Below are 14,308 nucleotides of genomic sequence, written 5' to 3' on the forward strand. Positions count from 1 at the left end.
AAATGTTATTCCCTAACCCTAACCCTCAAGGTGAACCGTTACGTTTTGGGGTTGAGACCTAGTTGGGTTAGCTAAGTTAAATCCAATCTCATGTGGAATTAAATCAATAAACCAATTTGTCCTTTTAAATGACAAAGGCAAGTGTGTGAAGTAATGCAGCAATGAAATGTATTGAAGTCAGGTTTAAACAATAAAACCTGACTTAAATGAAACATTCAAAAACTGTTAATTTTTGAAGTAGTTTTAATGTACATTATGTTGGAGTGAACAACAATGTGGCAGTATTTACCCTAAACTGGTTGTTAAACGATAATTTTTGTTCTTTAGAACTTAAACACTGACATAAGTTTGATAGCTACATTCTCCCCACTGTTTTCCGAACACCTGCATAGTTTGAGGTGGGTAACGTCAACGTTATACAAGCTTACATTACATAAACTGTCCCTTCCCTCTGCCTAAAATGCAGTTGTCTTAAACTGCTGTCCTGTAAACCACAATCAAAACATCAACAGTTAGCTAGCTAGCGGACTGTACCTCTTCAATACATCCATGGTTGAGAGATGACGGTCACTGCCCTTCTTCCCCCTCCTCCTCCACGGTGAACGTGCCTGGCAGTTACTACCACTCCTAATATGGGCATACAATTTGACGAAGGTAACGCCCACTTGTGATATGCGACATTCTGATTTGAGGAACGGAATGCCAATCATCAACGTTCACGGGAACAACTGCTGTACATGGCCGCCAGCCACCAATACTGTCAACGCTTACGACTGAACTAGCTACTCTTTGGCCGGATTTAAAACCCAAACAGGGTAAGACGACATTTTCACAATATTCTGATCATTTTGAAATGACGTTACTCTTTTTTTATACGTTGATCGTGTCTACCTCGGTCTGAGCGGCCATGATATATACTGTACTAACGCTCATTTGCATAGCAACACGTTTATCCATCCTCTCAGGCTTGCTAATAAGCTCTGCAGCAGCTTCCAATTAAATATTTGCATAGTAGCTAGTTAGCTAACGTTATCCATCATTTTCTTGTGTCCAGCCTATGAATAAAGCTAGTTAAAAATGGCAATTGCTGAAGCTGTCTGCCTTTAGCCTGTCACTCTTTTAAGACAACCTCTAACCTTTTGCTGGCATCTGCCTCTAACGTTAACGTTACTGCTCCTGATCTCAAATCAGACACACAGACCTGTGACTAAGTGAGGCAGTACACTGTAAACTGAAGATTAATGGTATTACAATAATATAGTTAGTTATCACTAACTGCATAACTTTATTGTTAATTTCTGTTCATTTCTGCTGAACGTGTGCAGGTTTCTGCTGCTGGTGCTTCGGATGTCCAAGTACAAACTCTTTCTACTGAGGCATGGGGAGGGGGCCTGGAACAAAGAGAACCGTTTCTGTAGCTGGGTTGACCAGAAGCTAAGCGAGGATGGGGTGAAAGAGGCCCAGGACTGTGGTAGGCTCCTGAAGGAGCAGGGCTACAAGTTCGATTTAGTATTCACCTCCATACTCAGCCGCTCCATCCAGACCGCATGGCTGGTGCTGGAGGCTATGGGTCAGGAGTGGGTCCCCGTGGTCAAGTCCTGGAGACTGAACGAACGCCACTATGGTTCCCTGATTGGCCTTAACCGGGCGGAGATGGCTCTACAACATGGAGAGGAAAAGGTGAAGTTGTGGAGAAGGAGCTATGATGTCACTCCACCTCTGATTGATGAATCCCACCCATACTTCCTGGAAATCTACAATGACCGCAGATACACCACTTGTGACGTGCCAAAGGAGAACCTTCCCCGAGCAGAAAGCCTAAAGGAGGTGTTGGACAGACTGCTGCCATACTGGGGGAGCACTGTGGTGCCAGAGATAAGGAAAGGCAGGACTGTGCTGATTAGTGCTCATGGAAACAGCTGCAGGGCTCTGCTGAAATACCTGGAAGGTATGCAACTGAACTGACCCAAGCTATATAAACAGTGCTCTCTCAGCATTTGTGATTGTGCAGTGAATGCATTCAGTTGAATTCAGCAACAGCTTCTGGACTCTACAGGCTGCTGTTTCTAGTTCTCAGTCATTGAATTAGGAAGGACATGTTTCAGTTCCACAAATGGAAAGTTGAACTTATGTAAAAAGGCCAGTGAGTTTATGTTACATTTGGTTGTGGCTATTATGTCCATGCTGACCTTTTATCACACTCATAACCTTTGGAGGCTTCTTGTGCCACAGGACACTTCTTAACTTAACACGTATCGACTGTTACTTAATATTAAGCAGCATTTTGTAACAGGATTTCATTACAGCGTTCATACATGTTAGTTTTCAAGCCTGATTGTGGCAAATTTGTCTAGTGTGATCTTAATATTACTGTCCTTATTTCAACAGGTATATCGGATAAGGATATTGCCAGTGTGACTTTACCCACAGGGATACCAGTGCTGCTTGAGCTGGATGAAAACCTCAAGCCTGTGAAACCTCGACAGCTCTTGGGAGACCAGGCGAAGATTCAGGCAGCAATTAAAAAGGTGGAGGACCAGGGAAAAGCCAGACCATCAACTTGAATCCACTAAAATGGCTGTAAGACTTAACATAGCTCTGTTCTGGTTGCGTGTGCTTACTTTTATTAGGTACATGTACAGTGAAAACTCTTGAGAAGACTTGAAAAGAATAATATACTGTATACCATCAGACAATAACAATAACAAATTGTTAATAAGATTTAAAGGATGGGTTTGAAGTGGCTGTATGTGTAATAGTGGCCTGACCTGGATACAGAAAGTGTGTCACAGGTCAGACTGGTCTGACAGGAACAGGAGGAAGTACTGTACTGTAAATATGTTGGCGCTATATGGTTGTATTATGTGTAAGCACTGATATTTAAGCTAACTGTCCCTACTTTTGCCTGTATGGTGACCCTAAAGTGGTTATTTATGCACTAATTGACTCTACCTTGCAGATTAATAGTAATGTGGTGAAGCTGAAAAATCTTGAAGTACATCCATATCTAGACAGAAGGAAAAGATGCTTTTCTGTTACATTGATAAACTTTAGGAATATTACCTTGCATCTAAACATGTGCCTTCATTATTAACGTAGTGCTCAAATTCTGCTACAGATCTTGTGTTGATTTTATTTAAGAATAAAAGCACTCCGTTAACAAATCTTACCTCATAAAAACTGATAGCTATAGGCTGTTCATTCCAAGAATGGGATAATTGTGAGCCACAGAAATGCTGTAAATATGCAAAACCACTGAAATCCTCTACTGTCCCACGCATATGAGTTACTCATACTTATTGCCTACTCAGTAAGAGTAAGCAAGACAGCTGAAGTTTTTTTATGAGGTTAAACAGCACATTTACTTTGACAAATAGTTTGAGTTGAAAACATTGTGGCTATTTGGTATTATAACTGGTTTATGCTTTGCACTTTTCGGGGGAATTTATGAGGATTCTTTTTAATTAACCCCCTTCCTAATTAAATGCAACAACTGTGAGTGGTAATTGAACTTGGTTACAAATAGTTAAAAACAAGCAGTATTTTTTTTCATTTTAAATTCTAAATTATCATACGTGCGTGCACTTTCATGTCTCTTATGTAATGTTAATAACGTGTAAAAATGTTACAAACCACTCTTGAGTCTGCACATTATGTCTTAGCACTAGCCCGCACTATCTTACTTCATATGTGTTACTACTGTGTGTGGCACAGGCTACTTCATTGTACTGTATGTTGTATTGTGTCTCTTGTTTGTAGGTGTACTGTACTGTGCATCATTTTTGTCTCATGTTTCTCTGCCACTATTATTTTGTACGCTGGTATGTTAGGTCAACGGGGGAAAGAGATAAGAACATGCATTTGAAGATACTAAAGAGGAGAAAACTGATATATTTGTAATTTCATGTAAGTGATTTAACGTCTTCCCTGCTGTTCACACCTTTACATATGAGAGTCTACATGATGAAATAAAAGGGAATTACAATTTTCCTAAAATATTCTTTTCTATCTGTTTTGTGTCAATTTCATTTCAGATTCATTTTATCAGACAGTAGATCATTTTTTTAACAGGAAGGCAAGTCAGATGTCAGACTGACATAGTTATAAATTGTGTGATGGAGCAACAGAAACAAATTAGAAAACAAACAACAATGCTGTTTGTGAAGTACAGATATGCCTGCAATTTTGATTCTGGTCGCAATAAACCCACTGAAAACGATAAACAACTGAGTCTGTTTGGCTACCACAGATGGATCCAGAGGAGTGGCTCCTCATTTCCCAACCATTTCTGTAATTTGGCCAAACCAGTGGGGCTGAGCCAGGAAGAAACCCTCTAATTGGATGGAAACACTCTTAAATGGACACAATGATTAACATGATTCTTATTCCCATCTATGTGGCAGCAATGATACTATGCATCCTGGTAGACATCATACTGTGTGGATCAAAGTGGGCAAGACATTTTGTACTGCAGATGTGCATCATTCCAGGCATGTCATTTCAGTCAGGCATCTGAAGAAAACTTGTCATTTTACATTTCTTACCAAATCTGCATTCACAACCAGCAAGATAATGAATGTAAGATGACTTTAGCTTGTTTATGAATAACTTTGAAAATTATGAAATGAAATGATTTAGTAGTGCCAAATCATGTAGAAAGGAAACAAAAGTTTGTAATTTTCTCAGACAGACTTTCCATATCCTAATATAACCTACGTTAGTTTGATATTACCAAGAGTTTATTAATCTCAGAAATAATTAACCGTGTATAAACTAGAGGAATCAATTGCATTGCAATCTAAATAAATACCTAAAGTTGAATTGTGTACATACACACCACACACACACACACACACACACACACACACACACGTCAGCCCTGCGAGCATCACTGAGTTGCAAGCTTGAGCAGGCGGAGCATTTACACTGCATGCTGTGCTTATAAACCTCTGGTTGCTCTCCTCTGCTGATTCCTGCAGGAACAGTCACTTTGGTCTGTCGGCCTGGTAAGTTTGATGATGATGATGATGATGATGATGATGTGGATGCTATCTCATAACTTAAGTTAATGCAGATAAAGAGGGATGTTATTTTTTGTATTTAGAGTGACCTCTATAGAAGAATTAGAGATTTGTAATTAGAGTTGAGCAGATAATTACTGGCACTTATGACTGCTAAAGTTGAGCTGGTCTGCATACATCACTTGATGTCAGGACGAGGTACTGCAGGGGTATGGCTCGTTAATGAGTCTTAAACCTAACCAGCTGGTTTCGATCAGGAACGCGTGCTCTTCATTTAACAGACTATAACTTACATGTTGACACAATTTAGGTTAAATAGATCCCACACTCCTCTAATCCTCCTAGTAAAACATATTTTACATCTGATTTAATCTGAATAGAACCTGTCTCAAATTAGATTTATGCGTTTGAAAAGTTGCAAGTGAATTAATGATATATGTACCATGAATCTCACTTTAAAAAAATATTGGAGAAAAAGCAGAGAATAAGCAAAAAGAACAGATGTTAAAAGGACTGGAGAGGATCTTGAAATGTCTCCCCTCTTTTTTGTACAAATGTGTGCTCTGGCTTTAGAAGGGTCATCTTCAGGCACAGTAACAGCTGGAAAAATGACATGAAAATGTTAATTCTCTGAACAAAATCTATATATACTATAATTCAGCAATCACTTCTTTACTGTACTGTATGTTTTACCAAAAATACTGTCCCATGAGGGAAATTTAATTGTACTTTGGATATAACTCTTTTATCAAAACATTTGAATATACATACCGGTAAAATGTTACTGGACTTGATTTAATGCAATAATGAATTCCTTATAGTGGATGGGGCTTTCAGTTAACTCCTCAAGAAATTCTTGGGAAGATGAAAAAAATAAAGCTTGTATCAGTATATTTCTGAAGAAGGATTAGAATGGGTAGGCACTGCATCCAAATTGCATACACTAAATTATATTAGGCAGGTTGGACCTGGTTAAAGTAATTGTAAGCTGAAACGTGCATTTTGTTGGCATATGCCCCTGCAAATCTGTGTCCTTGAGGCTTGTATCTGCTGTGTCCAACACAGCAGCGAATACTATAATTTAACTTAGGTTTCTGTAACTCATACATTGTGCAGACGTCTGGTTGTGGAAAAGCTGTTTGCCGTGGTGGACATGCCAAGTCAGACTTCTATTCCTTAGATGGTATTGAAGATAAAGGCTACAACTACATGGTGTTGGAGTGTGTGAGTTTATGACCACAGACTCTTTGGGGACTGGAAATAGGTTTGGGTTCCGAGATAATCCTCTCCCCTTCTTGGTTATTTGTGTTCGTACAGTGAAACGTTTGTGCATGATGTGTAAAAGTTATTTATGAGAGATTTGAGTTCAAGCATACATGTAAACACATCCTTAAAACAACAATACAAAGAAGAAGAGTTCACAGATTTGTATTTAATGGCATGTTTAGATGTGAATGACTTGTGTTCCCTTTATTAAATTAACTTGATTGAAACACCCTTATCTGCATGGTGCCTGTAAATTTGAGCTGTCCTGTGAACAAGAGCACCGAGGCCTTTTTAAACAGTTAGACTATAAAAGGCGTCGTTTAAAGTTTGTGAATTAAAGTGTTTTGTGTCTCTGACATTAATGGAGTCATTAATCAGCAATTAGTCTGCCATCAAGTCTACGCAGTTGTAAGGAGAAATAACACTCCTCACCTCAATACTAGAATGATTTAGAAGTTGGATTATTTTGTTTAATTGTCCAGCTGTTCCTATTCCTGTTCTATTCTAAACTAAAAAAAAAATAATATTATAAAATATAACAAAGTTTCTAACAGCAATAGTGAGTTTCGTTTTATTGACAGTAACAATGGCAATCTGCCTTCTAGTCATACTTTCTGTCTCCCTGCAGCATTATGGAAAGGTAATTATTAGTAATCACAATGGAAATAAGTTATTCTTGGATTGACAGTTTGTATAGCAGCAAGTATTTTCTAGAGTAAACCATGCTCACTGTCCATGGCCTAGCACCTTGCCAAGCTGGGACACTACAACTAACACTGCCTGTGTACTTCCTTAAAAGGAGGCAGAGTACACCATCTCAGCTGATGGGATGCAGAACAGGGAGTGCACATAGCTGCATCTATTTCCATTGACTCCCGGTTGAGAAGGAAACACAATCTCAGTTTTGAATTTGAATGAATTTAGCCTCTTGTGTCACCAGACATATTTTATTCCAGTTTCAACATTCACTCAGACTCTTAAGTTGTTAACAAGGACAAAATATAGCAAGCAAGCAAGCAACTTTCCACTTTTTTAAGGTACACCTGTCAGCTAATGATGGATGTCTTGTGTCTTTTTGCTTAATAAAACAAAGCTGAGCTGCAGAGCACTGAGTGGAGAGCTGAAGAGCCTGAGTGAGTGTCCTGTTTAGCCTCTCTGCATAGAGATGATAAGATGCTTCCAAATCTCCACTTTACCAGTCAATGGTTATTGACCACAAAACAACTCACTCTCCTTTTTAACCAAACTGTACAGTACACAAACATTTTAATGAGCAGCAGAGAAGGTCACCACTACAGTATGTTGTGACTTGTAAACGGTGTGGAATTTGTATCCTGGTCTGGGACTTTTTCATACCATGTTTGGTCATGTGGACTAAGCTGCTGCAGCTTCTTGATTGATTGTAAACGCCTCTCTAATAACTGTTTATCTATAAGTGTATTGAAGCACTTTCTTTATCTTTTAACAAGAACCGTGTCTGATTTTAAGCTGTAGAGTTGTCGGAGGAGGACCTGTATATTGTATAATGTATATTTTGTATATTTAGATGATACTGTTATTCTGTGCAAATTACAATGAGAGCAACAACTGAATCTCTTTATTAGATTCATAATTGTATTCCCAACCTTACAACTAACCAGTATAATAACTTCAAATGACAAAGGATGTACCGTACTTGATGAAATAAGTATTATATGCCATGTTTATGCCTATCTTACTCTCACTATGTACCTGTAGGTGCACGGCTATTTAGCCAGCTAAACGCTCCCAATACAGCTGTTGGCCTTTGAAAGTCTTTACTGGAAGCAATTGATTGTGAACAAATTCAATGATAGTGATTGATGATTATGGATTTCCAAGTATAAACTGTCAAAATTAGTTGTATTGTCAAAACCAAAGTGTAAAAAACATATTGACCGTTTTACAGTGGATTATGTGCCAGACTATTTCTTGGTCAGGATCTGTTTGCCTGCAACAAGTAGAGGCTCCAGAAAGTTACTGGTACTGAAAAGTAATAGTCTGGCACATAACCTCCTGTAATATTGCAATACGTATGTGTATTAGAGGTGCTGATAGGTGGGTTTTTTTTTAAACCATTTAACAGAGCCAGGCTATTTTCACCTGTTTCCAGTCATTGTGCTAAGCTAAGTTAGCAGGCTGCTGGCAGTAGTTTCATATTTAGCGTACAAACATTAGAGTGGTATCAATCTTCTTATCTAACTAACTCTCAGCAAGAAAGCAAATATGTTACAATTAATATGGTTAAACTACACATAAAGTCCACAAGAGTAAAAAGTAATAAGAGTAAATACATGACAGTTAACCCAACAGTAAATTGACTTAGCTTTAGCCTTAGCGAGCTAGTTAAATGGCTAGCTTGGTTAGCAATAAACTGAGCGCAGAACATATTTTATAGTTAGCTTTAGTAAAAGACAGATACAACATGGGTATTTGGGAAGCACAATAGATAAAAGATACCACAAATGGTGGATGTAACAATGTCAGTTAAACTGGTGAGCCAGCAGCACATTTTAGATTTTCTGGTTTCCTTATTACATCCGCAAATTGTATTGGAATTATTTCGAGAGAGAGAGAGAGAGAGAGAGAGAGAGAGAGAGAGAGAGAGAGAGAGAGAGCTGTACAGTTACTAATATCCAGCTGCCTGCATGTCTTTCCTGAACATTTCCTACTGTGACTTTACTGTGACCAAATGTAAATCATGCATTAGAAATAGTCTTTAACAGAACACTTTCCTCTGCCTCCTTTTGTTGTCTGATTAATACAATGGCAAACACTCTGTAAAGACACCATCATCAAGCCAAAAATGTCAAAGCCAGACAATATACAAATAGCTCATGGTGTGTACATAATGCTAAGATGAATAAAGACACAATGAAGTACCATGCAATTGATGTAATTATGGGGCTTTTAGTGAAAGGCTTTTAACTTTTGTATTGCATACCAAGCACTAATGTTTTATTTACTTATTATAACCTTCAGTGGACCACTTGAGGAATTCTCAGGCTAAATCCTAGTTGGCTTCAGAAACAAAGGACTTACATGTGGGCTTACTGTGATGTAAGTCCTTTTGATAGGCAACACTGGCATTAAATACTTCCAAAAGAAAACGTGTTTCTTTCTTAGAGCCGTATCCATTAATCACATTTGATAGGTCACCTAGTTAACTTCAATTAGTATACTGAAAGACTGGTTCATAAATCCATGCCTCCAGTATTAAGTATGAACTGTATTTATTCTTTCAAATTATAGACATCACATCATATAACACATCATATATTCAGTATTTTTTCCCTAAATATGCCAGAAACCTGCATGCTTTTAGTAGACTCCCTTAAACCTGCTTTTTCTTCCACTTTGCAGCTGTGGCCAGCTCTGCATTATTATAGTAATTACAGTCTAATCTCCATGTGAAATTTCTTAAGCCAGAATACTTTTATAAATGAAATACACACAGACCAAGGAGAATGTCAGGTTTAGAAAATATTTTTTGTTTTAACATCTACAGCTGATGTTTGGATGTTAAAAAAGTGTCTTCTCACTGTCTACTTGTTGTAGCTTTATTGCAGTTATCAGGTTTTATATGTGCTATATATTGCTTCTGTGTGTATATACACTCACCTAAAGGATTATTAGGAACACCATACTAATACTGTGTTTTATCCTATCCTATAAATATGGGCCAACATTTCTAAAGAATGCTTCCAGCACCTTGTTGAATCAATGACACAAAGAATGAAGGCAGTTCTGAAGGCGAAAGGGATCCCCCACACCATTACACCACCACCACCAGTCTGCCCAGTGGTAACTAGGCATGACGGATCCATGTTCTCATTCTGTTTACGCCAAATTCTGACTCTACCATCTGAATGTCACAACAGAAATCGAGTCTTCAACTGTCCAATTTTGGTGAGCTTGTACAAATTGTAGCCTCATGTTCCTATTTTCAGCGGGGATGAGTGGTAGTCGGTGGGGTCTTCTGCTGGTGTAGCCCATCCGCCTCAAGGTTGTGCATGTTGTGGCTTCACAAATGCTTTGCTGCATACCTCGGTTGTAACGAGTGGTTATTTGAGTCAAAGTTGATCTTCTATCAGCTTGAATCAGTCGGCCCATTCTCCTCTGACATCAACAAGGCATTTTCGCCCCCCCAGGACTACAGCATCCTGGATGTTTTTCCTTTTTCAGACCATTTTTTGTAAACCCTAGAAATGGTTGTGCATGAAAATCCCATTAACTGAGCAGATTTGTGAAATAGTCAGACCAGCCCGTCTGGCACCAACAACCACGCCACGCTCAAAGTTGCTTAGATCACCTTTCTTTCCCATTCTGACATTCAGTTTGGAGTTCAGGAGATTGTCTAGACCTGGATCACCCCCCTAAATGCAATGAAGCAGCTGCCATGTGATTGGTTGATTAGATAATTGCATTAACGAGAAATCTTACAGGTGTTCCTAATAATCCTTTAGGTGAGTGTATAGGAACTATGAAGATAACAGCATTGCCTGGATGGGGTAAGAGAGACAGTCATGTAACATAACAGCTACTTTAATGCCAGCAATTGTGTCTATTGAAGGAACAGTTCAACATTTTGAGAAATAAGTTAATTTAACTCTTGGCTTTCTTTCCATATTGATACCACTCCCATGTCCCATGTCTGTGAGTTAGCATAAAGATTGGTAGTGGGGCTAACAACTTTAATTTTGCTTAATTTGTAAACTTGTATGTGCTTTACGTGACTACTTATTGTATTGTATTGGAAGGCACATTTGTTAAACTTTGGGCAGAACCAGGCTAGCTGTTACCCTTGCATCTAGTCTTTATGCTAAGCTAAACTAAGCTAAGCTTATTGCCTCATGGCTCTAGCTCTACAGCTAACTCACACACCAGAGAGTAGGCTAGTTGCCTCAAATCTGACTCTTGTCAAAAAAAACGAACAAGTGCATTTCCCAGTGGTCAGTCTAGTCATTTAAAAGCCATTATGTGTCATAGTTTCATGTGAACCTCTAGATAAAACTTGCTCTGGATATCTAGCTGTGAATTACTGAAATGTTGTATTTAGACATTTGACAGAATGACACAGTCTACATTTCACATCTGTGCTAGGCGGTCAGATGCAGCCAGCAGAAAGCCAGACTTGTTTACTTGTCACAGCCTTTCTCCTCTTGTGCAGTTGATTAGTTGATATGAATATTCATGAGCAGTGTCTGGTGAGTGTTAGGGGCAGCACTTGGCCATTGGTAAGCCAATGACAAGTTTCCAGTTGCATGAGAGCAGAGTGACCCTGCAGAAGTATAAAGAAAAAAGGTGCTGCACCAGCTTTTGATCACATCAGAAGGGAGAGCTTACCCAGATGGGACAAATCAAATCAATCAAATTTGTATTATTTCATTGATAGAGCGCGACTAATTTACCGCCAACAACACACCTCTAATCCATACAAATCACCTGTCTGGTGACTGATGGGACAGCTGTAATATTAAAGTGAGGATCTGTACTGTGTGTGTGTGTGTGTGTGTGTGTGTGTGTGTGTGTGTGTGTGTGTGTGTGTGTGTGTGTGTGTGTGTGTGTGTGTGTGTGTGTCTCGGTGTGTGCATCTACATTTTTTAACAAAGTGGGGGAAAGACAGGCATTCGTATAGCTGCCAGAGCGGTGAGTTATTCAACTTTAGAAATGCAGAACTCCAAACAGGCCTGGATTGCAGGTCAGTCAGTCCTCGTCTACTGCTCCATGGAGTCCATAATGCACTGAAACAGGCCAGACTTTGTCATCCCTAGAAGCTTAATTGGTCCCATATAAGAAGAGCTATGAGGGACTGATGGATAACAGTTTGTCTGATGTTTGACTGTGTGAGGAATTATATTCCATAGATTAGAGATGAAAAGTATAACTTAAAATGTGAAATGTAATGCTTTTATAAGAAATGTGGGTGGTGATGAAACACCTCACTACACAACTGAAGTTGCTCATAAAGATGATGGTGATGATGACGATGCTAAAAACAGTAACAAAATCAACTGCTGTGGTCATTATGATATGCATATGTCTTCATGTGAACGCTGGAGCTAAATGCTAACTTCAGAATGCTGACACGCTCATAATGACAATGCTAACATGCTGATGTTTAGCAGGTATGTTTACCATGTGCACCATCTTAGTTTGACATGTTAGCATGTTCCTAATCAGCACTTGACACAAAGTACAGCTGAGGCTGATGGGAATATAATTAGCTAACCATAAATGGTTACTGTAATGTCTGTAATACTGAACAATGTTTTGTCCAAATCAATCTAATATATTATGTTAAGATATTTCACTGGATAAGTGAAAACTTTGACCTGCTGGTGTTGCTAGATAAAAAGTCAGGGGATCACCAACAGTATTATGATTGATCCTCTGGGCAACATGAATATCTGCACCAACTTTCACAGCAATCCATCTAATAGCCTAGCCTGGAAACCAGACAAATATGCAAGCTCATATTTCATTTGTTCTGCACTTGCATATCAGTCTGGCAATGCCAGGCAACTAATAGCCTAGTTGTTGAGATAAATCAGTCTGGGCTGAAACGGTGAACAGACAAATGAACAGTCCATTTTCTTTCTCCTACTAGTTTTTTTAAGCTCTTCATTTCTGGACTCTGTAGATCATTGTGTTTTATAAACTAGCAACAACCACCTCTTCAAATGTTTTGTCCAAAAGTAAGATATTTGGGTTTTAACGAATCACTTTCCTGTTTTCCAGGGAAGTGATTTCTACAACAGTGTCCTCATCTTCCAGGAAAACTCCGAACTGTCTTGTTACCCATGTAGTGGATGTTTTCGAAAAGTGCCTCTTTTGGCCCATTCAGTTTGTAAGCCTTTGTGACTGTATATGGTGTCGGCAATTGTAAAAACTAATCTGATGACCGACTGCTCACTGTTGGTGGGCTCCACTTCAGATCTGAAGATAATGTTAACTAAATAAAGGGATGATACGGAAGTGACCCTTTTTATGACAATGTAAAGTGTTCCATAACCTCATAGGATCATGAATAATAACACTAGCTGTGCTAAAGTGCTTGGGACATAAATGTATTGCACGTATGTCGAATCAGAGTGAGAAGAGAAAACACAGATGATAAAAAAAGGGAATAAAGTTTGACTGGGTACTGTGAATTCACTTCATCTCAATTCCCAGCATTATTTAGTATGTTGTTATAGAATAAGAGGGTTTACATGGTTTGCTTGTGAAGCAGGCCAGACATTTTCCCTGTATATTTTTTTTTTAGCATGTTCTCAAATGTCAAACAAATGAGTAAGTGTGTGTGTGTGTGTGTGTGTGTGTGTGTGTGTGTGTGTGTGTGTGTGTGTGTGTGTGTGTGTGTGCGTGAGTGTGCGAGCGAGCGAGCGAGTGAGCGTGCTTGTGCGTGCTTGCTTGCGTATGTTCATGTGTGCGTGTCTGTGTGTGTTGAATGAAGGTGTTTTTCCTTCACCACCAACATAAAATATCAAAGTCAGACAAAAAAATGGGGGAAAGGGGGGGGAAAAAAAAAAACCCCAAAACAAATTAGGGGGTGGGGCGGGCGCGAAGAGAAAAAAAAAAAAACCCCCCCCCCTTCCCGCCAAAAAAAAAAAAAAACAGTTTGATGCCTTTTCAGTGAGTAGATGTGAAATTGATAGCCAGCCAAGCTTGGTTCAGTATGGATGCAGTAGATTTACAGTAGAGGATATAGTTTAGGCCCTAAAACACATTTGAGTTCGTATTTCACATGGAATTCTGAAGTTTTACAAAGATAGTTTTCTATTTGTAATAGTTGGGCAAAGCACATTATGTAACTTTGAAACATTATCAATTACAACCATAATGGCTGTCGGCATATATTAAGCGGAAGTTGGTTGGACATTTGATTTCTTTATACAGTAAATATGTAAAAGAAAATGTAGTTTAGTTTGATCAGCAATTGTTCTTCAAAAAACATAATAGACATCCAGTGAAATAATTAAACTATGCAAATGATCTTAAGT

At 38.7% G+C, this 14,308-nt stretch overlaps 1 protein-coding gene across 1 annotated transcript; it reads left to right on the plus strand.

Moving 5' to 3' along the window:
* The first annotated feature begins 683 nt into the window (after positions 1 to 683).
* bpgm (2,3-bisphosphoglycerate mutase) lies at positions 684 to 4,006 on the plus strand. The gene is made up of 3 exons (XM_039808485.1): positions 684 to 815; positions 1,326 to 1,948; positions 2,389 to 4,006. Exons 2-3 carry the CDS (start codon positions 1,348 to 1,350, stop codon positions 2,562 to 2,564), a joined length of 777 nt encoding a protein of 258 aa, XP_039664419.1. The 5' UTR covers positions 684 to 815; positions 1,326 to 1,347; the 3' UTR covers positions 2,565 to 4,006.
* The last annotated feature ends 10,302 nt before the right edge of the window (positions 4,007 to 14,308 follow it).

Source organism: Perca fluviatilis, chromosome 8, assembly GCF_010015445.1.
Source record: "Perca fluviatilis chromosome 8, GENO_Pfluv_1.0, whole genome shotgun sequence".
Lineage (NCBI taxonomy): Eukaryota > Metazoa > Chordata > Actinopteri > Perciformes > Percidae > Perca > Perca fluviatilis.